The sequence below is a fragment of the Artemia franciscana genome, chromosome 2 (assembly GCF_032884065.1).
Source record: "Artemia franciscana chromosome 2, ASM3288406v1, whole genome shotgun sequence".
NCBI lineage: Eukaryota > Metazoa > Arthropoda > Branchiopoda > Anostraca > Artemiidae > Artemia > Artemia franciscana.
The window spans coordinates 51753341-51779583 of record NC_088864.1 but is presented as its reverse complement, the minus strand read 5'-3'; the positions used below and the strand labels follow the sequence as shown (position 1 = coordinate 51779583).

Here is a 26243-nt window from a genome sequence, read left to right as displayed (position 1 = left end):
GCTCAAAATGGATTATTAAAGGTCCTTAGTCTCTCACCACAACTTTAAGTTAACTTGGAGAAATGTATCATCTAAAAAAGTAAAAAAAAAGAAAGAAAAAAAACAAGTAGTGACTATATAACCACTTTTAGCTAGTAGCACATACTTTTAAACAATATCATCGATAGCCCCTAAGGGATGTGGAAACGGATCACTAGCGAGACATACATAAATCAAACCTTGATCAGACCGCACTTGCTCATTCTCATATTTATCCCTTGCTAAGTTCAGAATATCACGTTTTCGTTTTGTCAGATTTTCCGACACAAAAATCCCAGTGGGGGCTAATTTTAACTTTTTTTTAAACTTTAAAAGCAAGGTCTTGAAACTTGAATGTTACAGCTGCAGAAGCAATTGCATCCTGTTTACTATTACATTTGCTTATATTTAATATTTTAACTTCGATCACATCTTGATTTGATATTTCAAGCTCCATTTTGTTTGTCCCTACATCAAACGATACCAACTTCAAGTCACTATTGGGAAGTTGTTTAACCCCATTGAACATGAGACTATTTAGTCTCCTTTTAATCAATTCCTCAGTAAATGAGTATTAATTTTATTTTATGTCCTAAATCATTGGATAAAACATCGAATTTCGGCTTGAATTCAACAGCTAATGCTCTGTAATTGTCACTTGAAATCTACGAAAATGACTATTTGTCTCCAACAGCTGTCAATTTTTCATCTAATATATGATTGATTTTCTGAGCATGATTTAGTTTCATGATTGAAGTTTAGTCATGACAGACTAAACTTCTTCTTCCGTCGCTGCAATCTCGGTAATAAGAACTGTTCACCTTGAAAATTAGCCTTGTCTTTGTAAATTTCTTTGTAAATATCTGGTTTCAGCGCAAGTTCTTCAAACGCTTCCTTTGCACCTTTTCTAGAATTTTTCATAGTCTCAGCCTTATAGCATTCAAAATCTAAAATCTGTGACTCATTAACAAACTATAATGTTTGCCGTAGCAGCAAACTAGATACTTATGATTTCTAGTTTTTTTCATTTCCTTTTGGATCTATCACTTCAACAATACGCGCAAGCCATTCAGGGTAACCTTGAAACCTTGACAATGCAAGCCTTAGAACAGTTAATTTAGGCATAAAAACTTGTACCTTTTGGTTGAACTGTAAACTTACAAGTTAGCCAAACTGTCCTTAGTAATGTGTCAAGCTGAACAAAGTTGAATTGAACTATAAATTATTAGAATCTCTCTATATTACATATTTGAATTATTCCGCAGTAACTTGCAGAATTTTTAGTGCAATCTGAAAAGTTTCATGTGACAAGTTTTAAGCCATATTAAAGATGGGGTTGAAACGACTAAATGATCATATGAACCTAAAACTACTATTGCTAGTGGCAGCTACTAAGCTGCCACTCGTTTGGTATGTTCAAAAATTATGTTAGAGATTTTCTAGCTAGTAAATAATTTTGTTTGTTTGTTGTTTTTGTTTTTTTGTTTTTTTGTCTCTTTATTTTTTATTCCGGTTTCCCTTGGAGTTGATGTCTCTAGATTGAGTTGGATATTTAATTTAGTTGGTGAAATCATGTGCTACCCCCTGCCTAGCTTGTCATTTTTTGGAGATTATTAAGGTGGGCGACTCAATTTTGTTTTTTGTTTTTTGTTTATATTGTCTTGAAGTAATTTTTTTTTATTGATTTTAATGTCAAATAAAGAACTCAGAACTCAGAACTCAGAACTACTCCCAAGATAACCACTATATACACTAATACTAAGACTACTGCTACGACTACGACTACGAGTACTGCGACTAAGGATGTGGCCAGGACCAGTAGTGACTGTAAAAATGTTTGACTCTGACTACTTGTAACTGCAACTAATTGTAACTACGACTGCTTGTGACTGTGCGTGATTGTTACTGCGACTGTAATCGTTTTTAGCTATGAATAATTTTGACTGTTCTTGCTTGTCACTGAACTACTAATAGGACCACTTTTACTACTCTGACTACTCCTGCTACAATTACTGCCACTATTACTACTACTACTATTGCTAGGACCACTACTACTACTGTGACTACTTGTAATCGTGATTGTGACTACTGGTCACGGATTTTTCTGAAAGCCATCTAGCAAACCTTCTTCCGTTATTTGGAGCATCCAGGCTTCCCAACCATGCTTGACCACTGTCATCACTCTAGCTTTCAATGTTCTAATCTTGGAGCGCAGACCTATCTTCCTTTTTTTACAGAAAAATTTGCTGCCAAAGAACATCCTGAGTTTTTGTTTTTCTACCGCTAACACCTTCACTGTACCCAAAGTCTTCACTAATAATACTAACTAAGTAAGTGAAACTATCCATTTACCTTATCTTCTTGCTACCCAGCATCACCTCTTTACCCTTACGTAATCCTAGTTCTAGCCCTAGGTACTGTAAATAAAATTTTAAGAGGGGAATGGATTGGTTTGGCAAAGAGGAGAGTATGAGTTGACCAAGTTTTCACTTTTAGTTTTCCTCATATGAAACTTTTTTTAATTAGCTTTCTCTACAAATTTTAAGTCTTTGTCGTCAGATTCCTTCATGTTGTCCTATGTTCGCCTGGAATGTCAGATAGATATATTGAAATGATTAATGCTATTTATATTTCTGTAGCTAAGTTGGGAACTGAGGCTATTAGCTGGCTTACTATTGACTAAAAGAGTTAAGGAGGTTACTTTTTATCCCAGTTTATGTGGATCATTTTGACAGACTTAGTCCTAACGAGCACGACAAAGATTAATTGAGAGCTTGGAGTCAAACAACATAATAGAACTCTCTTAAACCTGGATGAATATTTTGAGAAAATTAAGGATTTTTTGCAGGGGTTCAGATTTCAGGGTGCAAGAATAGGTATGAAAATTAATATTAAAAAGACCTGGAATAGACAAAGGTAAAGAGGTTATGTTAGAGAACATAGGTTTAAATAGTCAAAAGGCTTGAACCATGTAGCCAAAATAGGTCCAGGTTCATAGTATAGCCTCTGCATAAACTTATAAACTAAACTGTACTAAAATAGAACTCAAATAAACTAAAAGAAGAACTAAAATAGACTAAACTAAAATAGATTGTAGCAGAGCGACTTCCTAAACTTATGCACTAACCTAGTTTAAAATAGACAAAAAAAGAACTAAAATCGACCAAAAATAGAACTAAAATAGACTAAAAAATCTAGACTAGATTAAAAAAAGAACTAAAATAAACTGAACTAAAATAGATCAAGGTTCGTAGAAGAGCGATTGCCTAAACTTATGCACTAAACTAGACTAAAATAGAACTAAAATAGACTAAAAAAACCCAATTAAAATAGGCTAAACTAAAATAAATCAAGGTTCGTAGTAGAGCTAGTTTTAAAATAGAACTAAAATAAACTAATTAAAAAACCACTAAAATAGACTAAAAAGAGAAAGAGATAGATATATCATTAGTGGTAGAGAGGAAAATGAGACATTAAAATTAACTGCACTAAAACCACAGAAAGACCCAGCTTGAAACTGTATCATTAGATGCCTAATTTCTTAAGGTAATTAATTCAAGTATACTGCTGCTTTCAGCATACATGATTTGCAAATTTGGGGGGGGGGACCTAATTCGATAATTTGGAAAAATTAGAAAAAATGAGGTATTTTTAACTTACGAACAGGTGATTGGATCCTAATGAAATTTGACATTTACAAGGGCATCGTCTCTCAGAGCTCTTATTTTAAATGCTGATCGTATCCGGTGACACCGGGGGGAGTTGGAGGATGAAACCGGAAATCTTGGAAAACACTTTGAGTGGAGAGATCATGATGATGCCTGGTGGAAAGAATAAGCTAAAATCCTAGATACGTGATGGACATAATCAGACCGGATTGGATCTTTTTGGAGGAAAACCTCTTTGGTGGTGGGGTGGCTAATTCGGAAAAATTAGAAGGAAAATGAGGTATTTTTAACTTACGAACGGGTGATCAGATCTTAATGAAATTTGATATTTAGAAGGATCTTGTGCTTTAGAGCACTTACTTTAAATCCCGACCAGATCCGGTTATATTACGGGTAGTTGGAAGGGAAACCGAAATTCCTTGAAAACATAAATATTGTGGTATTTTTTAACCTGCGAATCGGCGATCGGATCTTAATAAAACTTGATATATAGAAAGATCTTTTGTCTGAGATGCTCTATTTTCAATTTGAATCGGATCCAGGGACAAAAGGGTTTGGAGGGGGGAAACAGAAATCTTGGAAACCGGAAATCTTGGAAAACGCTTAGAGTTGAGAGACCGGGATGAAACTTGATGGAAAGAATAAGCACAAGTTCTAAATACGCGATTGATACAACCTTACTGAATCCACTCTCTTTGCAGGAGTAGGGGGGGGGGGTAAATCGGAAAATGAGAAAAACTGAGGTATTTTTAACTTACGAACGGGAGACCGGATCTTAATGAAATTTGATATTTAGAAGGAATTTACGTCTCAGAGCTCTTATTTTAAACCCTGACCAGATATGGTAACATTGGGGGGAGTTGGAGGGGAAACCGGAAATCTTAGAAAACACATAGAGTGGAGAGATCGGGATGAAACTTGGTGGATAGAATAAGCAAATGTCGTAGATACGTGATTAACGTAACCGGACTAGATATTCTCTCTTTGGGAGAGTTAGAGGGGGGGGATGTCCAGTGCTTTTACGAGTTAGGTACTTCTGGACGTTCTAGGACAACGAAAATTGGTAGTCGTGTCAGGAAGCTGCACGAATTGACTTGATAAGGTCATTTTCCCCTCTTCAACAATCTGGGGGACTAAAGGGAGAGGAAAAATTAGACAAAATTAGGTATTTTTAACTTATGAGCTGGTGATCAGATGATAATAATTTTGATATTTAGAAGAACCTTGTGTCTCAGAGATGTTATTTCAAATCCCGACGGGCATTATGCCTCTGATTTTCCTTTTAAATCAATCTATTGATTCTTAGAATTTTGCAACAGCTTATGCCATTTGAGCTCTTGGCTCTTCTGACCTCGTCACAAGTGCCGTATGAGCTCTTAGCTCTTGTTATTTACTTTCACGATTCAGTGTGCAAAAGTCATTTGCCAAAGTCGGATAATCATTTGCTGTTATCTTTTCAAATTATATCTGGGGAAGTTGATGTTAAGTAGATAAGCCGGAAAAAAAGATTCTCGAATGCCAATAAGAATGGAAAGACTGTGCTCCTATCTAGAAGTAGCAATTGATGGCATTAACCACTGTTTTGAAAATTAAATACATTTAATTCTTTTCAGTTCAAACGAGTTATATAGAAACAGTTAATTATATGATGTTGAAATGAACTTAATATTTTTTTTAGGCAGTTTAAAGTGTTGGAATCAAAGCTCAATCGATTGGAAATCAACAGTCCAAATGAACTTTTTTAGTGTTAATAATGATAATAGGGCTTCAGGCCCAACCCTATTTTTTCCCCAAATAAATCCAATAGTTCATTTTGATATTGACATTTTATTTAAAACTATTCAAAGGTTGAATAATTGCCCTTAAGGCTCACGAACCCCCTGCTTTTGGTTCAAAGGATGAACCAATTGCCTGTTAATATATGATATAGGACAGGGGACACATGACAAGTTGCCTGTTAACATATGAGGTAAGGTATTTTTTTTCATGAACAGAGGTAGCTAAGCTCCTCAAAGACGTCTGACCCAAATTCGTTATATAGATTCACAAAAGTCAAAATTTTCTACATAGATGCTTATTACTTAACACTCAGAAATGCCTGACTCATCTGAAAAAAGAAAGAAATTAATCTACTTTAATGGTTGACATCATATTTTTTTTTCAAAAATAATACACTATTTTCTTATGAATGATCTTGACAGGTGTTTATATCGTGACTTTAAGAAACGAACAATCCCAATAAGATTGAACATTTAAAGATTGTAACTTGTGTTTTACCCAATGATATTGCCTCACATGTTTAGAATACTGAAAAGCTGAGTTCAATGGTTCAGTTGCACGATGAGTCAGTTACGCAAGGGTTCAGTTTCAAGGTGGTTTAGTTGCAAGTTGGTTCAGTTGGACAGTAATTCAGTTGCACGATGGTTGAGTTGCACGGTGGATGAGTTGCACGGTGGTTGAGCTGCACGGGGGGTTAGTTAAATGGGCTTGGGCTGAACGAGGGTTCAGTTGACTGAGGGTCTAGCTAAATGAGATTCAGTTGATCAGCGGCTTAGTAACACCAGGGTTCAGTTGAAAAGGAGTTCGCTTATATGGGGCTTCAGTTACTCGATGGTTCAGTTACACGGACATATTTAATTATATATTGTCGTAAAGTTTCTGGTATGTTTATACTTTGAAATTTGTTTGTTATATGATCATAATATAAATGCTCCCTAATTACATCCCGGCATAGTGATTTGAGTGAACCGTCAGAGTCATTGAAGGCTCTTCTCCATAGTGTCTTGACAGCCCCTATTACCTTTGGGTTGGCTCCATTACTTAGCAGCAGATGACAAATATCCGGTGTGCTTTTTCCAGCAGCATAATGCAAGGCTGTTTTCTTGAAACAGTCGACTTTAATATTTGGGTCGGCTCTATTGATCAACAGTAGCAGACAAACATCCAGTGTGCCTTTTTCAGCAGCATAATGCAAGGCTGTTTTGCCGTTGATGCCGCTTTTTATATTTGGGTCAGCTCCATTGCTCAACAGCAGCTGACAAATATCCAGTTTACCTTTTTCAGCAGCATTCATTCTAGTAACATAATGCAAAGCTGTCTCGTTAAGTGAGCCACCTTTTATATTTGGGTCGGCTCCATTGCTCAAAAGTAGCTGACAAATATACAGTTTGCCTTTTTCAGTAGCATAATGCAATGCTGTCTTGCCGTAGAAGCCGCTTTTCATATTTGGGTCTGCTCTATTGCTCAACAACAGCCGACAAATATCCAGTTTGCCTTTTTTAGCAGCATAATGCAAAGCTGTCTCGTTAAGCCCAATTTCTACATTTGGGTCGGCTCCATTGCTCAACAGCAGCTGACAAATATTCAGTGCTCCTTGTTCAGCAGCATAATGCAAAGCAGTCTTGTAATGGACGCCACCTTGTATATTTGGGTCGGTGCCTTTGCTCAACAGCAGCTTACAAATATTCAGTTCTCCTTGTTCAGCAGCATAATGCAAGGCTGCTTTCCCGTTCCAGTTGTGTTTTATATTTGGGTCGGCTCCATTGCTCAACAGCAGCTTACAAATATCCAGTGTGCCTTTTTTAGCAGCATAATGCAAAGCTGTCTCGTTAAGCGAGCCACTTTTCAAATTTGGGTCGGCTCCATTGCTCAACAGCAGTTGACAAACATCCAGTGTGCCTTTTTCAGCAGAATAATGCAAAGCTGTCTCGTTAAGCGAGCCACTTTTCAAATTTGGGTCGGCTCCATTGCTCAACAGCAGTTGACAAACATCCAGTGTGCCTTTTTCAGCAGAATAATGCAAGGCTGTCTTGCCGTTGATGCCACTTTTTATATTTGGGTCGGCTCCATTGCTCAACAGGAGCTTACAAATATTCAGTGCTCCTTGTTCAGCAGCACAATCCAAGGCTGTTTTTCTATGGCTGTCGTCTTTTATATTTGGGTTTGCTCGATTTCTCAGCAGAAGTTGACAAACATGCAGTCTCCTCAATCTAGCAGCCAGATGCAAAGCTGTCTCGTTAAACGAGCCACCTTTTATATTTGGGTCGGCTCCATTACTCAACAGCAGCTGACAAATATCCAGTGTGCCTTTTTTAGCAGCATAATGCAAAGCAGTCTTGTAATGGACGCCACCTTGTATATTTGGGTCAGTGCCTTTGCTCAACAGCAGCTTACAAATATTCAGTTCTCCTTGTTCAGCAGCATAATGCAAGGCTGCTTTCCCGTTCCAGTAGTGTTTTATATTTGGGTCGGCTCCATTGCTCAACAGCAGCTTACAAATATCCAGTGTGCCTTTTTTAGCAGCATAATGCAAAGCTGTCTCGTTAAGTGAGCCACCTTTTATATTTGGGTCGGCTCCATTGCTCAACAGTAGCTGACAAATATCCAGTGTGCCTTTTTAAGCAGCATAATGCAAAGGCGTCTGGTTATGGATGCCACCTATTATGTTTGGGTCGGCTCCATTGCTCAACAGCAGTTGACAAACATCCATTGTGCCTTTTTCAGCAGAATAATGCAAGGCTGTCTTGCCGTTGATGCCACTTTTTATATTTGGATTGGCTCCATTTCTCAACAGGAGCTTACAAATATTCAGTGCTCCTTGTTCAGCAGCACAATCCAAGGCTGTTTTTCTATGGCAGTCGTCTTTTATATTTGGGTTTGCTCGATTTCTCAGCAGAAGTTGACAAACATGCAGTCTCCTCAATCTAGCAGCCAGATGCAAAGCTGTCTCGTTAAACGAGCCACCTTTTATATTTGGGTCGGCTCCATTACTCAACAGCAGCTGACAAATATCCAGTGTGCCTTTTTTAGCAGCATAATGCAAGGCTGTCTCCCGGTAAAAGTCGCTTTTTATATTCGGGTCGGCTCCATTGCTCAACAGCAGCTGACAAATATCCAGTTTATCTTTTTTAACAGCATAATACAGAGCTGTTTTTTCCTCATCGTCTTTCAGATCCAATTTCGTATCTTCTTCTTTCATCTCTTTTAATAAGGCGTTTTTCAAGTTCGATGCTTTTGAAAATCTGGTAACCAGCATTTTTCAGTTGTTCTCTTATAACACGTATACAAACACTGTTTGAATTTCTACACATGGATGTGAAATATATAGGGAATATGACGTCATGTTTTTTACACATCTCTGATGCCATTATAAATGATTTTAAATGAAAATTAAGTCATTCTATCTGCAGGTAATGTATTAACCATACTATTACATCATATAGAAAGCATTCGTCATCAGACCATTATTAAGCCTTAAAGTACTTTTGTCAGAAATTACTCATTAGAACTGTTTAAGTATGTCATGTATCAATATCAGTCTTCTCCGCTTCGTTTTCATAATTTGTTACGTTGAAAAAATAATGTCTAACGAAAAAAATCCTTAAGTATAAGCAATAAATTAAAACTAGAAACAATCAGGAATTTTTTTTCAAGACAATAGAATTCCAAACTTTATATGAAAATTTCAGTCCTTTGTCCAAGGGCCGTCCTCAGCACAACACAAAAGAAAATATAGAAGAGAAACTTGAATTAATATACAAACTTCATAACTAAAAAGTTTTAGATTTAAGCTCTTTAAAGTTTAAACTTCAAATAAATTTTGAAGTTTTCTTAAATATTCTTTAAAAGTTTGGAATTTCACTGTCTTAAGCAAAAAATTCCCTATTATTTCTGCTTGTAATTTGTTGTTGCGATGGTGTGGCAGTGTTGCCTTATTCGCTGTTTAAATCCATAACTAGGACCATCTCAAGCGCTGTTGTCAAAAGGCTGATTTTCTAAATAAAGCTTAGCCAGGTACTAATTTAAAATTTTATGACGCTGTAAAATGGTCCTGGTATTTTTTTCATGAGTCTGAATTTTATAAGCCAAATTTTGTGAAAAATTTGCTTAACAGCAATTTGGAATCGATTTTATGTTTGATTTTCGTTCCTGTTTTGAGCTAATATACATATGTATAAACAACAATTTACAAGTAGAAACAATAGGAAAATTTTTCTTTTAAGACTGGAATTCCAAACTTTAAAGAATATTTCGGACTTTTGCCCAGAGGCTGTCTTGAGCACAACAAACAAAAATATAAAAAACAAACTAACATTTAATCACGAACTTTAGAAGTAAAATATTTTTTTTAACTTTAAAACTGCTCTAGCATCATAACTTTAAGACAAAACTTTAACAACATCATCATAAATTGAGACTGTGATTCCACCCACAAAATAATTTAATTAATAAAAAAGACAGGAGATAAAATAAAAAATTAATGTGTTTTTAATCAGTTTTGTTTCTAGTGTTTCAATATCTGATGGAAACATGAATTCCCACGGATTTGTTAGCCTCGAAGGTTGTTGGTCATGAAAAGTCACTAAGAATTCAATGGAATTTTATTCAGATGTTTGATCCAAAGAATATGGGTGACTCATAAAGGTGGGAATTGGCGCTAGCGCTGACAGAAAAAACTTTTCGTATCATCTGGTATTTGGTGACACCTGACATTTTTTTCAAGCGTGGGAATTGTTTTTTCAGTCAGGAAGTGATTTTGGACACTTGTTTCTATCCTGATTTTACCAATTACACTAATTAAATCAATATTTCTTATTATTACCCAGAAAAAATACAAAATTTTGCCAAATACTAGATGGTACTAATAGTAACAACACTAGCGCTAGTATCATCCTTATGAGTTACCCAGACTCCTTGCCCTTATCAATACCCATTGATCTGCTGCTGCAATAAAGAAATTAAAAATTAAACTTAAAAAATTAATCAATAAGGATTTTAAATCCTTTTTGAGTATGGAAAAAGAAAACAAAAATTCTGCCAGTTTTTCTGTCTGAAATATGTAAATTGAAGTCCTCAGCAAATTTAGAAGGAGAAATTGAGGGTGAAGCTTAAAATTTAAGTTCTCTATAAAAGCAGAACTTACGACTTCCCCCCTACTAAACTTTTCTAGTCTCTTATATTGGTTTTTGATTTATTTTTCAATCATGGCATTAAAAGTTTAATTAATAAAATAAAAAAGAAATTCTGGTTCCGACTCCAATCCGAAGAGAAGTGTTTACTCGTATTAAACGTTGTTTGTGAGACTTGAATGTTGCAGAAAGTTTTGGCAAATTTCCTTTTAAATTTCTTTGTTATTATTTTCCTTTTATATAGATTAAAGTTAAACTTAATTAAGAACTAGACAGATTCAAGCTGAAATTTTAAGTGAATAGGAAACGATCATTGGTCAACAAAACTTAAATGTAGCCTACATTTTGAGTTTTGTTATTTTTCTTAATATGTATATGTTATATAGGTGATACGAATTTTTTAATATTCAGTACTAATTCCATAGAAATTAGAGTTGTTTTTTATTTATTTTCCATGAGGGGGGGGATCCCTTATTGATTTTGTTTTAGCATAAATTATCTTTATTTTTACTTGAACCTTTGGTAACAGTATTATGGACTAGTTAAAATTGTATTCCCCTCGCAATTGTTAATATTGTTCTTTAAGCAGCAAGATAGGGGGGGGGGGGGGCTTCGTTAGGCTTAGTTAAAATTTCAAGTAAACATAAATTACCCGATAACTATTAAATGTCAAAGGCACGTTTTGAATTATGCCAGTTTTTATATCTACAATATGAAGTTAGGGGTCCTCAGACATATTTGAGGAAGAATTGAAGCTTAAAATGTTTACTCTGCCTATCTATATTCTTTGAATTACAGGAATAAGTTAATATACAATTTAATGCCTAAATGTTAACATCAAACTAATTATTTGCTTGAAGTGACAATTGTTTTCACTGGACCCAATTTATCGTTATTTATGTTGTTTTGATAGTTTTACTTTGTACAATTAGCCAATAAAATCTTTCAGTTTTTCGCAACAAACTTACTTTTAGATTCACTGTTAAAAAAGTGTTTCAGATTTAAACTTTCTAGGCTTTCAGCAAGCCTTACGTGGCTCTATTTAACATTTTAACTTCTTACGATTGTACAATTCACTCCTGAAAATTTCCTTACAAGGTTGGTCGGGGCAGGAAAATTCCGAGCTATTCTGGTGTCTTGAAATTATTTGGCGTCTCCAATCCGTCATTTTCTCTATTTTTATTCCTGAAATGGAAACTGCTTACATGGGTTGCCTCATTTCAGAGGTGAGCCTTTTACCAGTTTTATTAATTAAAAATTAGTTGTAATTGATTTTAATTAAAAAATAAATTATCAATTAATAATAATTAATAATAAATTATTTGCAGATAGCGCAGTAGAATGATTTTGAGGAGTCACCCCTCGAGGAAATTCTAGAGATCGACTCAAATTAAAAATCACGGGGCTAATATAAAGTGAGATAGATACAAATCTATTTGGAAATAACTTATTCAAAATAATCATTTAAAATACTACATATGCTACAAACTCGTAACAGTTTCAAGACAACTAAAACTAACTAAATGGTAAAAACTTTTTCTCCTTTCCACCAATCCCAACCTTCTAAATATTCTACAATGGCCAACTTCCAGTAAATCCCTAACTAAACTTTATTGTTAAATGAAAATTAATCAATAAAGCTAAAAATAAAAAAAAAAAAATGCGATTATATAAACTATAATAACAATATAAAGGAACAATCGTAATTTACAATTAATGGCCTACAACAAAGGAGCTTATCACATGTTGGTCAGTTGAAAACTGCATGATTTTAGAGAAAGATTCAAACTTTAGCGTAAAGAGCGGGGCGTTGAAGAGGGAGAAGCCCCTTCCATATACGAAGTAATTTCTGTTCGTTTTAAGTTTTAATGTTGCTGCCTACTTTCAGTTAAAAAAAACTTGTTTTTTTGTTTAATTAAAATAAAGCCTCTCTTTGTGAGGTCTCACATGGATTGGCAGAAAGCATGATTTTTTGGCCTGGGGGACATAAGAATCTACGTATACATATATAAGCGAGTGCAGTGATCAGGCACGTACGCAGAATTTTTTTTCGGTGGGAGGGGGGGGGGGCCAAAACCTTCGAAACATCAGATATAAAGTAGCCCTTTTTTTATTTAGTAACTAAATAAATGCAAAAAGCACGTATATAGGAAAATACAGATTAACTTTAATCTGCAGTATTTTAGCGGATGGGGTGAAGATGACTGAAGCCTCAAAAGTACGTTTTAGGCTCAGGTTATGTTCATAGCGATTTAGAACCAGAGATTAATCTATTATATCCCACTGAAAGGGAAATTTTAGGGATAAAAGTGCAATATGGGTGCTGTGGAGGGGGGGGGGGGGTAGTTCTTCTATTGCGAAAATGTCGATTGGAATAAAAAATGATAGTTTCCAAAATTGATCCATTAAAAGTTGTACTTTATCCTAAAAAGGGGGGATAAACGCCCTAATATCAAGGATAATTCTATTTTGCTGTGAAAATCAAACTCTCTTTACGAAAAACAAGAGCTAAGAGTACATATGGCACTTGTGACGAGGCAAGAAGAGCTAAGAGCCAAGTGCTCATATGGTATGAGCTCTAACAAAATTCTAAGAATCAATAGATTGATTTAAAAGGAAAATCAGAGGCTTAATGCGGGTCAGGATTTAAACTAAGAGCTCTGAGTCATGATGTCCTTCTAAATTTCAAAATTCATTAAGATCCGATCACCCACTCGTAAGTTATAAATAGCTCATTTTTTCTAATTTTTCCTCTCCCTTTTGCACCCCAGATGGTCGAATATGGGAAAACGACTTTATCAAGTCAATTTGTGCAACTCCCTGACACACCTACCAATTTTCATCGTCCTAGCACGTCCAGAAGCACCAAACTTGCCAAAGCACTGAATCCCTCTCCCAACTCCCCCAAAGAGAATGAATCCAGTACGGTTACGTCAATCATGTATCTACGACATTTGCTTATTCTATCCACCAAGCTTCATCCCGATTCCTCCACTCTAAGCGTTTTCCAAGATTTCCGATTTCCCCCTCCAACTCCCTCCAACGTCAACAGATCTGGTCGGCATTTGAAATAAGAGCTCTGAGACATGAATTCCTTCTAAATATAAATTTAATTAAGATCCAATCACCCGTTCTTAAGTTAAAAATACCTCAATTTTTGATTGAAAATTAAAACCCACCAGCTCCTCCAAAGAGAACGGATCCGTTCGAATTATGTCAATCACGTATGTAGAACTTGTGATTATTCTTTCCATCAAGTTTCATCCCGATCTCTTCACTTTAAGCGTTTTCCAAGATTTCTGTTTCCCTCCTCCAACCTCCTATGTCCCCGGATCCAATTCGAGTCGAAAATGGAACATCTGAGACATAAGATCCTTCTACATATCAAGTTTCATTAAGATCTGATCACCTATTCGTAAGATAAAAACACCCCAATTTTTACATTTTACAAGAATTCCGGTTTCCCTCTCCAACCCCCCCCCCCTCCAGTGTCACAGGATCTGGTAAGAATTTAAAATAATCCCTCCACTCTAAGTGTTTTCCATGATTTTAGGTTCCCCTCCCCCCAAGCTCCCCCATGTCACCAGATCCGGTCGGGATTTAAAATAAGAGCTTTGAGACACGATACCCTTCTAAATATCAAATTTCATTGAGATCTGATCACCCGTTCGTAAGTTAAAAATACCTCATTTTTTCTAATTTTTCAGAATTACCAACTACCCAAAAGAGAGCGGATCCAATCCGGTTATATCAATGATGTATCTAGAACTTGTGCTTATTTTTCCCATCAAGTTTCATCCCGATCCCTCCACTCTAAGTGTTTTTCAAGATTTTAGTTTCCCCCCTCCCAACTCCCCCCCCATGTCACCAGATCCGGTTGGGATTTAAAATAAGAGCTCTGAGACACTATATCTGAGACACTATATGAGATACTAATGGCACACTTAAGAACCGAAAAATTGTGAGGTGGCTTAGCCAGATTTTTTTCTTTTTCTTTGATGTCCGTTACCACACCATTACTGCTACTGCTATTACTATCAAATCAATAACAAATCAAACTTGGATTCAGCTCTTGGTTCCCTTGTATATCTTCTCAAGGAATTGAAAGTATTTGGCTGTCAGTCATCTTCAATATCATTCTATGTATTTTTACAAGCAGATTTCGTTTAATTTAAAATTATGTTGAATACATATATTTTAATATATGAAACTGCATATTACTATTATAATTTTTAACAAATTATAACTGTCATTCCCTTTTCATTAGGAATGACGAAAAAGAAAGAGTTTTTGGTCATCTTATCATACATAAGACTTAACACTGCCCATCTTAGCCTTTGTTTTGGGATAAATTTTAATTTTTTTATATACAAGGTAATGACAAGGATCCAAAAAATATAATTCTCGCCACCAGTTAAATACAGTGTCTCGGTTGACAAGATATATAGAATAAAAAGATTTACAAAGATATAGTTCGATTCCAAGGTCTAGCTGGAACAACAATAAAGGTTAAAATGCCTATACCACGTTTTAAGAATTACACAATCGCCAAAAATCATGCTTTCTGCCAATCTATGTGATACCTCACAAGGAGAGGCCTTATTTTAATTAAACAAAAAAAAACAAGTTTTTTTTAACTGAAAGTAGAGAGCGACATTAAAACTTAAAACGAACAGAAATTACTTCGAATATGGAAAGGGCTTCTCCCTCCTCAACGCCCCGCTCTTTACGCTAAAATTTGAATCTTTGTCTAAAATCATGCAGTTTTCAACTGAACAGCATGTGATAAGCTCCTTTTTCGTAGGCCATTAATTGTAAATTACGATTGTTCCTTTATGTTGTTTTTATAGTCTAAATAATCGCATTTTTTTTAATTTTTAGCTTTATTGATTAATTTTCATTTAACAATAAAGTTTATTTAGGGATATACTGGAAGCTGGCCATTGTAGAATATTTAGAAGGTTGGGATTGGTGGAAAGGAGAAAAAGTTTTTACCATTTATTCAGTTTTAGGTGTCTTGAAACTGTTATGAGTTTGTAGCAGATATGGTATTTTAAATGATTATTTTGAATAAGTTATTTCCAAATAGATTTGTATCGATCTCACTTTATATTAGCCCCGTGATTTTTAATTTGAATCGATTTCTAGAATTTTCTCGTGGGGTGACTCCTCAAATTCATTCTACTGCGCTATCTGCAAATAATGTATTATTAATTATTATTAATTGATAATCTATTTGTTAATTAAAATCAATTGCAACCAATTTTTGATTGATAAAACTGGTAAAAGGCTCACCTCTGAAATGAGGCAACCCATGTAATCAGTTTCCATTTCAGGAATAAAAATGGAGAAAATGACGGATTGGAGACACCAAATAATTTAAAAACACCAGAATAGCTCGGAATTTTCCTGCCCACACAAACCTTGAAAGTAAATTTTCAGGAGTGAATTGTACAATTGTAAGAAGTTAAAATGCTGAATAGAGCCACGTAAGGCTTGCTGAAAGCCTAGAAGTTTTAAAAACTGAAACACCTTTTTTTTTAACAGTGATTCTAAAAGTAAGTTTGTTGCGAAAAACCGAAAGACTTTATTGGTTATGTGTAAAAAAAAAACTATTAAAACCACATAAATAACGATAAATTGGGTCCAGTGAAGACTATATCATACGAAAGCGTAGTTCACACTGAATAGCAGTAATTATTGCAGTCAAACCAATTGTCACTTCAAGCAAATAATTAGTTTGATGTTAACATTTAGGCCTTAAATTTTCTATTAACTTATTCCTGTAATTCTAAGAACATGAATAGGCAGAGTAAACATTTTAAGCTTCAATTCTTCCTCAAATATGTCTGAGGACCCCTAACTTCATATTGTGGACATAAAAACTGGCATACTTCAAAAACGTGCCTTTGATATTTAATAGTTATCGGGTAATTTATGTTTACTTGAAATTTCAGCTAAACCTAAGAAAGCCCCCCCCCCTCTTGTTGCTCAAAGAACAAGATTAACAATTGCGAGGGGAATACAATTTTAACTAGTCTATAATACTGTTAACAAAGATTCAAGTTTCATATGACAAAAATACATGCATCAGAAACGCACCTTTCAGTTTAAAAAGTTAACGGGTTATTTATGGTTGTTTTAGCTCTAAATTTCCTTCCTTTCACCTTTTCCCCCTAATTAATTAAAAAATAAACTTAATTTATGCTAAAACAAAATCAATAAGGTATCTCCCTCCCCCTTGTGGAAAATAAATAAAAAACAACGATAATTTTTATGGAATTAGTACTGAATATTAAGAAATTCGTATCACCTATATAACATATACATATTAAGAAAAATAACACAACTCAAAATGTAGGCTACATTTAAGTTTTGTTGACCAATGATCGTTTCCTGTTCACTTAAAATTTCAGCTTTAATCTGTCTAGTTCTTACTTAAGTTTAACTTTAATCTATATAAAAGGAAAATAGTAACAAGGAAATTTAAAAGGAAATTTGCCAAAACTTTCTGCAACATTCAAGTTTCACAAACAACGTTTAATACGAGTAAACACTTCTCTTAGGATTAGAGTCGGAACCAAAATTTTTATTTTATTTTATTATTTTAACTTTTAACGCTATGATTGAAAAATAAATCAAAAACAAATATAAGAGACTAAGAAAGTTTAGTAGGGGGGAAGTCGAAAGTTCTGCTTTTATAGAGAACTTAAATTTTAAGCTTCACCCTCAATTTCTCCTTCTAAATTTGCTGAGGACTTCTATTTACATATTGTACACAGAAAAACTTCCTTAGACAGAAAGTTTTCTTTTTCCATACTCAAAAAGGATTTAAAACCCTTATTGATTAATTTTTGAAGTTTAATTTTTAATTTCTTTATTGCAGCAGCAGATCAATGGGTATTGATAAGGGCAAGGAGTATGGGTAACTCATAAGGATGATACTAGCGCTAGTGTTGTTACTATTAGAACCATCTAGCATTTGACAAAATTTTGTATTTTTTTCTGGGTAATAATAAGAAATATTGATTTAATTAGTGTAATTGGTAAAATCAGGGTAGTAACAAGTGTCCAACCTCAGTTACTGACTGAAAAACGATTCCAAAGCTTGAAAAAATGTCAGGTGTCACCAAATACCAGATGACACGAAAAGTTTTTCTGTCATCGCTAGCGCCAATTCCCACCTTTATGAGTCACCCATACTCTTTGGATCAAATATCTGAATAAAATTCCATTGCATTCTTGGGGACTTTTCATGACCAACAACCTTCGAGGCTAACAAATCCGTGGGCTTTCTTATTTCCACCAAATAGTGTAACACTAGAAACAAAACTGATTGAAAACATATCAATTTTTAATTTTACCTCCTGTCTTTATTATTAATTTAATTAATTTGGTGGGTGGAATTACAGTCTTAATTTATGATGATGTTGTTAAAGTTTTGTCTTAAAGTTATGATGCAAGAGCAGTTTTAAAAGTTAAAAAAGAAATTTTTAGTTCTAAAGCTCTTGATTAAATGTTCGTTTTTAATAGTTTGTTTGTTTTGCTCACGACAACCTCTGGGCAAAAGTCCGAAATATTCCTTAAAATTTGGAATTCCAGTCTTAGAAGAAAAATTTTCCTATTGTTTCTACTTGTAATTTGTTGTTGATACATATGTATTGTAACTCAAAACAGGAACGAAAATAAACTAAAAGCGATTCCAAATTACTGTTAAGCAAATCTTTCACAGAATTTAGCTTATAAAATTCAGACTCATGAAAAAAAATACCAGGACCATTTTACAGCGTTATAACATTTTGAATTAGTACCTGGCTAAGCTTTATTTTGTAAAATCAGGCTTCTTACAACAACACTTGAGATGCTCCTAGTTATGGATTTAAACAGCGAATAAGGCCACACTGCCACACCATCGCAACAACAAATTACAAGCAGAAATAATAAGGAATTTTTTTCTTAAGACAGTGAAATTCCAAACTTTAAAAGAATATTTAAGAAAACTGCAAAAGTTATTTGAAGTTTGAACTTTAAAGAGCTTAAATCTAAAACTTTTTAGTTTTGAAGTTTGTATTTTAATTCAAGTTTCTCTTCTATATTTTCCTTTGTGTTGTACTGAGGACGGCCCTTGGACAAAGGACTGAAATGTTCATGTAAAGTTTGGAATTCTATTATCTTAAAAAAATTCCCGATTGTTTCTAGTTTTAATTTATTGCTTATACTTAGGGATTGTAACTCAAAACAGAAATTTAATTAAGCATAGCGGGAGAGGGTGGGGATTAGAACGCATGTAAAAAATATAAACACAAGACAATAAATTTGAAATACGTCCAAATAAGAATCAGGAAAGGTTAAAATGCTTACGTCAGTCAACAAAATAAATTACTACTACTTTATTCTGAAGGAAACCTTTGGTTAGAGACTCTGGTTGTGAGGGGTCTTTCTCAGGCGCTTCAATTTGGCAGACGTACCTTGCTGATGCTTCTCAAGATCTATTCTTACAGCTCTTTTTTTGTTATTCGTTTTTGTAAGTACAGGGCACTTGATTCCTTTTGCCCCTTCACTTCGCATGTTTAAAGAATAAAGATGAGCAAGTTGACTTAATTGTTTTCTCTCTGACTTCTGCATTGGGTGTAACCGTAGCTCAGATTGACCAGGGTCTTGGAGAAACCTGTTTACAAATGAAGTAAATAATTTCTTAGAACACAACGCCTTTCCATTCGCGAAATAAAAAAAAATGTGAAAATATAGAGGAAAAACGGTTATAATATTATAAAAAAGAGGAATAAAAAAAGAACAAGCTTTAAATAATAAAAATCCGAATAATTAAAGCCCAAGAACAAAAGATAAACCCCGAACAAAATCCTGGATACACCCCTAGGGATATTTAACATATAAATAAGACAAAAGGAATATACAAGTTTTGAATCAAAATTAAACAACAAATATCCAAGTAACGTAAATTACAATTGTTAATCCAATAGACAATAAATAATTGGAACTAATCAGTGGTTTATTCGGATTTAATCAGAAATATTTTCTTAGACCACAGTACCTTTCCATTCACAAAAAAAAATTAAAATGTACTGCGAAAACGGTTATAATATTTAAACAAAACAGAAGAACAAAAAAAAGGGAACCAACAACAAGGTTTACATAATAAAAATACAGATATTTCAAGCCATGAAAAAAAAAAATAAATCCCCGAACAAAAATCCTGGATACGCCCTATGGTATATTAGTAAAATTTAACATATAAATAAGACAAAAGTAATATAAAGGATTTGAATCAAAATAAACAACAACTATCCAAGTATTGTAAAATATTCTTGGTCCTCCAATAGACATAGTTGAATGTAATTAGTACATAATTGAACCTAATCATTGAAACATACATAATTGAACCTAATTGGTGCCACTAAAAGATTTAATCTTAAATAGTTTCTTAGACCAAGGTGCCTTTCTATTCATAGAATTTAACAAATAAAAATATAGAGAGATAACGGTTATAGTATTTAAACAAAACAGTGAATAAAAATCACAAAAAATAACAAACTTTAAAATTTCGACAACTATGTTCTGTTTTCTTCTTTTTTTCCCACTGCTGTATTTCAATATTATGCCCGGTTTCTCTCAATGGTTTCATTTGTTTAATTCTATAAATGAATAAATTAAGGATTATGTTACATTAAATCAGTGAGTCATTATGCTCATAAGAATAACATTGCCTTTTTAAGGTTCTGCTGAGCCACAAAATTCTTTCATTTGTTTCAACCCCATGGAAGAGCAAATAAAAGTGACAAGCAACGCTGTGCAGCCCTGTTTGTTTAAAGGAGTTGTTTTTTATTTTCCCTGATGCTACTCACACATAATTCAAAGAAACATTCTCAATTCCACCCTTGTCCTAGTATTTTTGAAGCAATTTTTTTTACTATTTTTGGAAAATTTAGGTGTTTTGGATTAAAAATCTATATAGCCTACAAAAATAGAACTACGTATAGAAAATTCGAAAATATATGTCCAATCTTCTTTTTTATTTTTTTGCTACGCCTTATTTGGTCTGATTAATAACTTATGATTTTAACTTTGATAACTGAGATCTGTAAGTATTCAATATATCTATGAAAATCCACTGGATTATCCCATAGGGCGTATCCAGGATTTTTGTTTAATGTTCTATTTTTCGTTCATGGGCTTGAAATATCTGTATTTTTACAATGTAAACCTTGTTGTTGGTTCCCTTTTTTTTGTTCCTCTGTTTTGTTTAAATATTATAACCGTTTTCGCTTTATATTTTCATTTTTTTTTGTGCGTGTGAATAGAAAGGCACTGTAGTCTAAGAAATTATTTCTTATTAAATCCTCATTAGAGCCACTGATTAGTTTGTAGCAGATGTAGTATTTTCAATGATTATTTTGAATAAGTTATTTCCAAATAGATTTGTATCAATCTAACTTTATATTAACCCCGTGATTTTTATTTTGAATCGATTTCTAGAATTTCCTTGAGGGGTGACTTCTCAAATTCATTCTACTGCACTATCTGCAAATAATTTAATATTAATTATTATTAATTGATAATTTATTTGTTAATTAAAATCAATTATAAATAATTTTTGATTAATAAAACTGGTAAAAGGCTCACCTCTGAAATGAGGCAACCCATGTAAGCAGTTTCCATTTCAGGAATAAAAATGGAGAAAATGACGGATTGGAAACACCAAATAATTTCAAAACACCAGAATAGCTCGGAATTTTCCTGCCCAGACCAACCTTGTAAGGACATTTTCAGGAGTGAGTTGTACAAAAATAAATCATAAAAAGTTAAAATGTTGAATAGAGCCACGTGAGGCTTGCTGAAAGACTAGAAAGTTTGTTGCCAAAAAACCGAACGACTTTATTGGCTATGTGTACAAAAAAAACTATCAAAACGGCATAAATAACAATAAATTGGGTTTCAAGACACCTAAAACTAACTGAATGGTTAAAACTTTTTCTCCTTTCCACCAATCCCAACCTTCTAAATATTCTACAATGGCCAACTTCCAGTATATCCCTAAATAAACTTTGTTGTTAAATGAAAATTTTTCAATAAAGCTAAAAATTCAAAAAATGCGATTATATAAACTATAATAACAATATAAAGGAACAATCGTAATTTACAATTAATGGCCTAGAACAAAGGAGCTTATCATATAATGGTCAGTTGAAAACTGCATGGTTTTAGAGAAAGATTCAATCTTTAGCGTAAAGAGCGGGGCGTTGAGAAGGGAGAAGCCCCTTCCAAATACAAAGTAATTTCTGTTCGTTTTAAGTTTTAATGTCGCTCCCCACTTTCAGTTAAGAAAAAATTTTTTTTGCTTAATTAAAATAAGACCTCTCTTTGTGAGGTCTCACATAGATTGGCAGAAAGCATAATTTTTGGCCATTGTGTAATTCGTAAAATGTGGGATAGGTATTTTAACCTTTTTTGTTGTTCCAGCTAGATCATGGGATCGAACTGTATTTTTGTAAATCTTTTCACTCTATATATCTTGTCAACAGAGACACTGCGTTTAACTTGTGGCGAAAATTATATTATCCTGATCCTTGTCATTACCTTGAATATAAAAAAACTAAAATTCATCGCGAAACAAAGGTTAAGATATTTGTTATAATTTGTTTAAAATTATAATAGTAATATGCAGTTTCATATATTAAAATATATACATACAAATTATTTTAAATTAAACAAAATCTGCTAGTAAAAATACATAGAATGATGTTGAAGATGGCTGACAGCCAAATACTTTCAACTCCTTGAGAAGATATACAAGGGAACCAAGAGCTGAATCCAAGTTTGATTTGTTATTGATTTGTTAGTAATACCAGTAGTAGTAATGGAGTGGGAAACCTACATCAAAGAATATAAGAAAAAAAAATCTGGCTAAACCACCTCACAATTTTTCGGTTCTTAAGCGTGCCATTAAGCTTTAATGTAAATAAAAAGGAAGCAAAAAATCAATATTATCGTATAAAAGATAACTGATAAGGAAAGGATAAAAGAAATGTAAAGTATTTGAAGTCCTTAAAAGCAAAGAGCTAGATATTCCTTTTATGGTATAATTGGCCGTTCCGCCCTCTCTTTCACCCGGGACAAAATCTTGATTAGCCCCCCTGTCTGTCTCCTGCAGAATTTTCTGGCGAAATTATAACAAAATTTCCTCTTATTAACAAAACTATCTTTTATTAATCATTTTTTGTTTTAATTGTTAATTAATTGAATTATTAAATTACCATTAATTATTTTAACTTAATTATTGTAATTACTTTTATTGAAGTTTTTCAATTTATTTTAAACAGCTGCTTAATTAATTCTTAATTAGCTATTTTCATTTATTAAATGTGCCCTCTACTATATTTTAGTAAAAATGAAATTTCAATAACATCAAATGCATTATAACCATTTGATTTCTTATTTGAAGCCACCCCTAGAATTTCTACGGCCGAGGCAAGTGCCCCCTCTGTCCTTCCCCTAAAACTTCCTCTATATGGAATGTAGAAGACAAAATCTAGTAAAATCTAATTGTAGTCAAATGATACAATTTGACTACAGTTAGTTCACAGTGGGGTTTATGGCTCATCTTATACGATAAATTAACACCTCACCTTGGAGTCTACACTCTTTTATGAATGTTGAAAAAATAGAATATGGAATGTGGAAGTAAAATATGGAATGTAGAAAAATAGAAAAATAAGAAAATATAAAATTCAATAAGGTAATGCATTACGTGAAAGAACTAAGTTTAAATAGTCGACAAGCTTGAACCATGTAGTCAGAATAGGTTCAGGTTCGTAGTATAGCATCTGCATAAACTTATACACTAAACTGTACTAAAATAGAACTAAAATAGATTAAAAAAAGAACTAAAATAGACAAAACTAAAATAAATCGTGATAGAACGACTTCCTAACCTCATACACTAAATTAGATTATATTAGACAAAAATAGAACTAAAATCGATTAAAATAGAACTATAATAGACTAAAAAAGAACCAAAATAGATCAAGGTTCGTAGTAGAGCGACTGCCTAAGCTTATACACTAAACTAGACTAAAATAGAACTAAAATAGACTAAAAGAAGAACTAAAATAGACTAAACTAAAATAGATCGTAGCAGAGCGACTTCCTAAACTCATACACTAAACTAGATTCAAACAGACAAAAAACAACTAAAATTGACGAAAAAAAGAACTAAAGTAGACCAAAAAAATAAATCTAGAATAGACTAAAACAAGAACTAAAATAAACTGAAGTAAAATAGATACAAAAAAAGAATTAAAATGGGCTAAACTAAAATAGATCAAGGCTCGTAGTAGAGCGGGTTTTGAAATAGAACTAAAATAGACTAATAAAAAAACCACTAAAATAGATTAAAAAAAGAAAGAGATAGATATATCATTACTGGTAGAGAGAAAAACGGGACAGAGAAATTTACTGCACTAAAACTACAGAAAGACCCAGCTTGAAACTGTATGATCAGATACCTAATTTTCTTAGGTAATTAGTTCAAGTATACTGCTGCTTTCAGCAAACATGATTAGCAAATGTATCCTTATGATAATTTGCCTGAATACATCACTTTCATCACTGCACTCGCTTATTTATGTAAACGTGGATTTTTATGTCCCCCAGGCCAATAACTAGTTTTGTTTAGGGCTGTGGAGGGAATAATGCGTCTTTGAGTCCTGAGCCTCAGCTCAGTTTTTTCTGGATCCATCCCGCAACAAAAATACAAATACACAGGGTTTTGTTCTTCTATTTTGATCAACTGTCAGATAATCTTTATTATATATAATCTTATATTATATATATATATATATATATATATATATATATATATATATATATATATATATATATATATATATATATATATATATATATATATATATATATATATATATATATATATATATATATAACTTACGAATAGGTGATGGGATCTTAATGAAATTTAATATTTAGAAAGATATCGTGTCTCAGAGCTGTTATTTTAAATACCGACCGGATCAGGTGACATAGGGGGGAGTTAGAGAAGGAAACCTGAAATCTTGAAAAATGCTTAGAGTGGAGGGATCGGGATGAAACTTGGTGGTAAAAATAAGCACAAATCCTAGATACGTGATTGACATTAAGAGAACGGATCCGCTCTCTTTAGGGGAGTGGGGGGGAGGGTTAATTCTGAAAAATTAGAAAAAAGGAGGCATTTTTAACTTACGAGGAGTGATCGGACCTCAATGAAATTTGATATTTAGAAGAACCTCGTGACTCAAATCTATAAAACGGGGAATATAGTTTATAGACACTTGGATTTCTGTAGCACCAATTTCAATTGTCCACCAAACTAATTAAATCAAACAGTTCGTAACCAAAACTCTAAAAAATGAAATTTTGATATCAATAGCTACATCAAAAGAATTGCATTTTAATACTGATTTTAAATATATAAGTTTCATCAAGTTTAGTCCAACCCATCAAAAGTTACGAGCCTGAGAAAATTTGCATTATTTAAGAAAATAGGGGGAAACACCTCCTAAAAGTCGTAGAATCTTAACGAAAATGACACCATCAGATTCAGCGTAATAGAGAACCCTATTATAGAAGTTTCAAGCTCCTATCTACAAAAATGTGGAATTTTGTATTTTTGCCAGAAGACAAATCACGGGTGCGTGTTATTTATTTGTTTGTTTTTTTTTGATTTTTTTTTCCCAGGGGTCATCGTATCGACCAAGTGGTCCTAGAATGTCGCAAGAGGGCTCATTCTAACGGAAATGAAAAGTTCTAGGGCCTTTTTTAAGTGACAAAAAAAAATTGGAGGGCATTTAGGCCCCCTCCCACGCTCATGTTTTTCCCAAAGTCAACTGATCAAAATTTTGAGATAGCCATTTTGTTCAGCATAGTCAAAAACCATAATAACTATGTCTTTGGGGATGACTTACTCCCCCACAATTCCTGGGGGAGGGGCTGCAAAGCAATTAAAACTTTAGCGCAAAGAGCGTTAAATAAAAAAACAACTAATTTTTTCAGCTGAAAGTAAGGAGCGACATTAAAGCTTAAAACGAACAGAAATTACTCCGTATATGAAATGGGTTGTCCCCTCCGCAATCCCTCGCTCTTTGTGCTAAAGTTTTTAATTGTTTTAAAAAGTAGAATTGTGGCAAAGAGTCAAACTTTAGCGTAAAGAGCGAGGGATTGCGGAGGGGACAACCCATTTCATACACGGAGTAATTTCTGTTCGTTTCAAGCTTTAATGTCGCTCTTTACTTTCAGCTAAAAAAATTATTTTTTTTTTTATTTAATTTCTGAACGTTTTTGAATTAATGCATGTTTGGTTTTGGCTCTCCGCACATAAATTATTAAAATGAAATTTGTATATTAATTCTTTTTTTGGCTAAATGGCTTTCTCTTAGTTTTGATCAGACAATTTTGAGAAATAAGGGGTGGAGAAGGAGGTCTAGTTGCCCTCCAATTTTTCGGTTACTTAAAAAGGCAACTAGAACTTTTAATTTTTAACGAACGTTTTTATTAGTAAAAAATATACGTAACTTAAGAATTAACTTACGTAACAAACTTTCATAATCTTATATTCTTATTATGTATACGAGGGGGT

General features: G+C 33.4%; 2 protein-coding genes across 5 annotated transcripts in view; one reads left to right on the top strand and one right to left on the bottom strand.

The window, feature by feature from the left end:
• The window catches only part of LOC136043391 (caspase b-like), a 128098-nt gene that overhangs the window by 58863 nt on the left and 42992 nt on the right, over positions 1-26243 (top strand). The window lies entirely within an intron of this gene.
• Positions 781-8721, bottom strand: LOC136044000 (putative ankyrin repeat protein RF_0381). Its single transcript, XM_065729089.1, has 3 exons — positions 8170-8721; positions 6487-8058; positions 781-990 (listed from the first exon to the last, which is right to left on the bottom strand). Exons 1-3 carry the CDS (start codon positions 8719-8721, stop codon positions 781-783), a joined length of 2334 nt encoding a protein of 777 aa, XP_065585161.1.

Bases quoted from the DNA above. Each gene is read 5' to 3' on its own strand.
- LOC136044000 (XM_065729089.1), bottom strand. From the start codon at position 8,721: ATGCTGGTTACCAGATTTTCAAAAGCATCGAACTTGAAAAACGCCTTA. The intron at 8,059-8,169 runs GTTTGTCAACTG...GATATTTGTCAG, and splicing joins CTGAAAAAGGCACAATGGAT to CTACTGTTGAGCAATGGAGC. The intron at 991-6,486 runs GTAATAGGGGCT...CAAACATTATAG, and splicing joins GTAATGGAGCCAACCCAAAG to TTTGTTAATGAGTCACAGAT.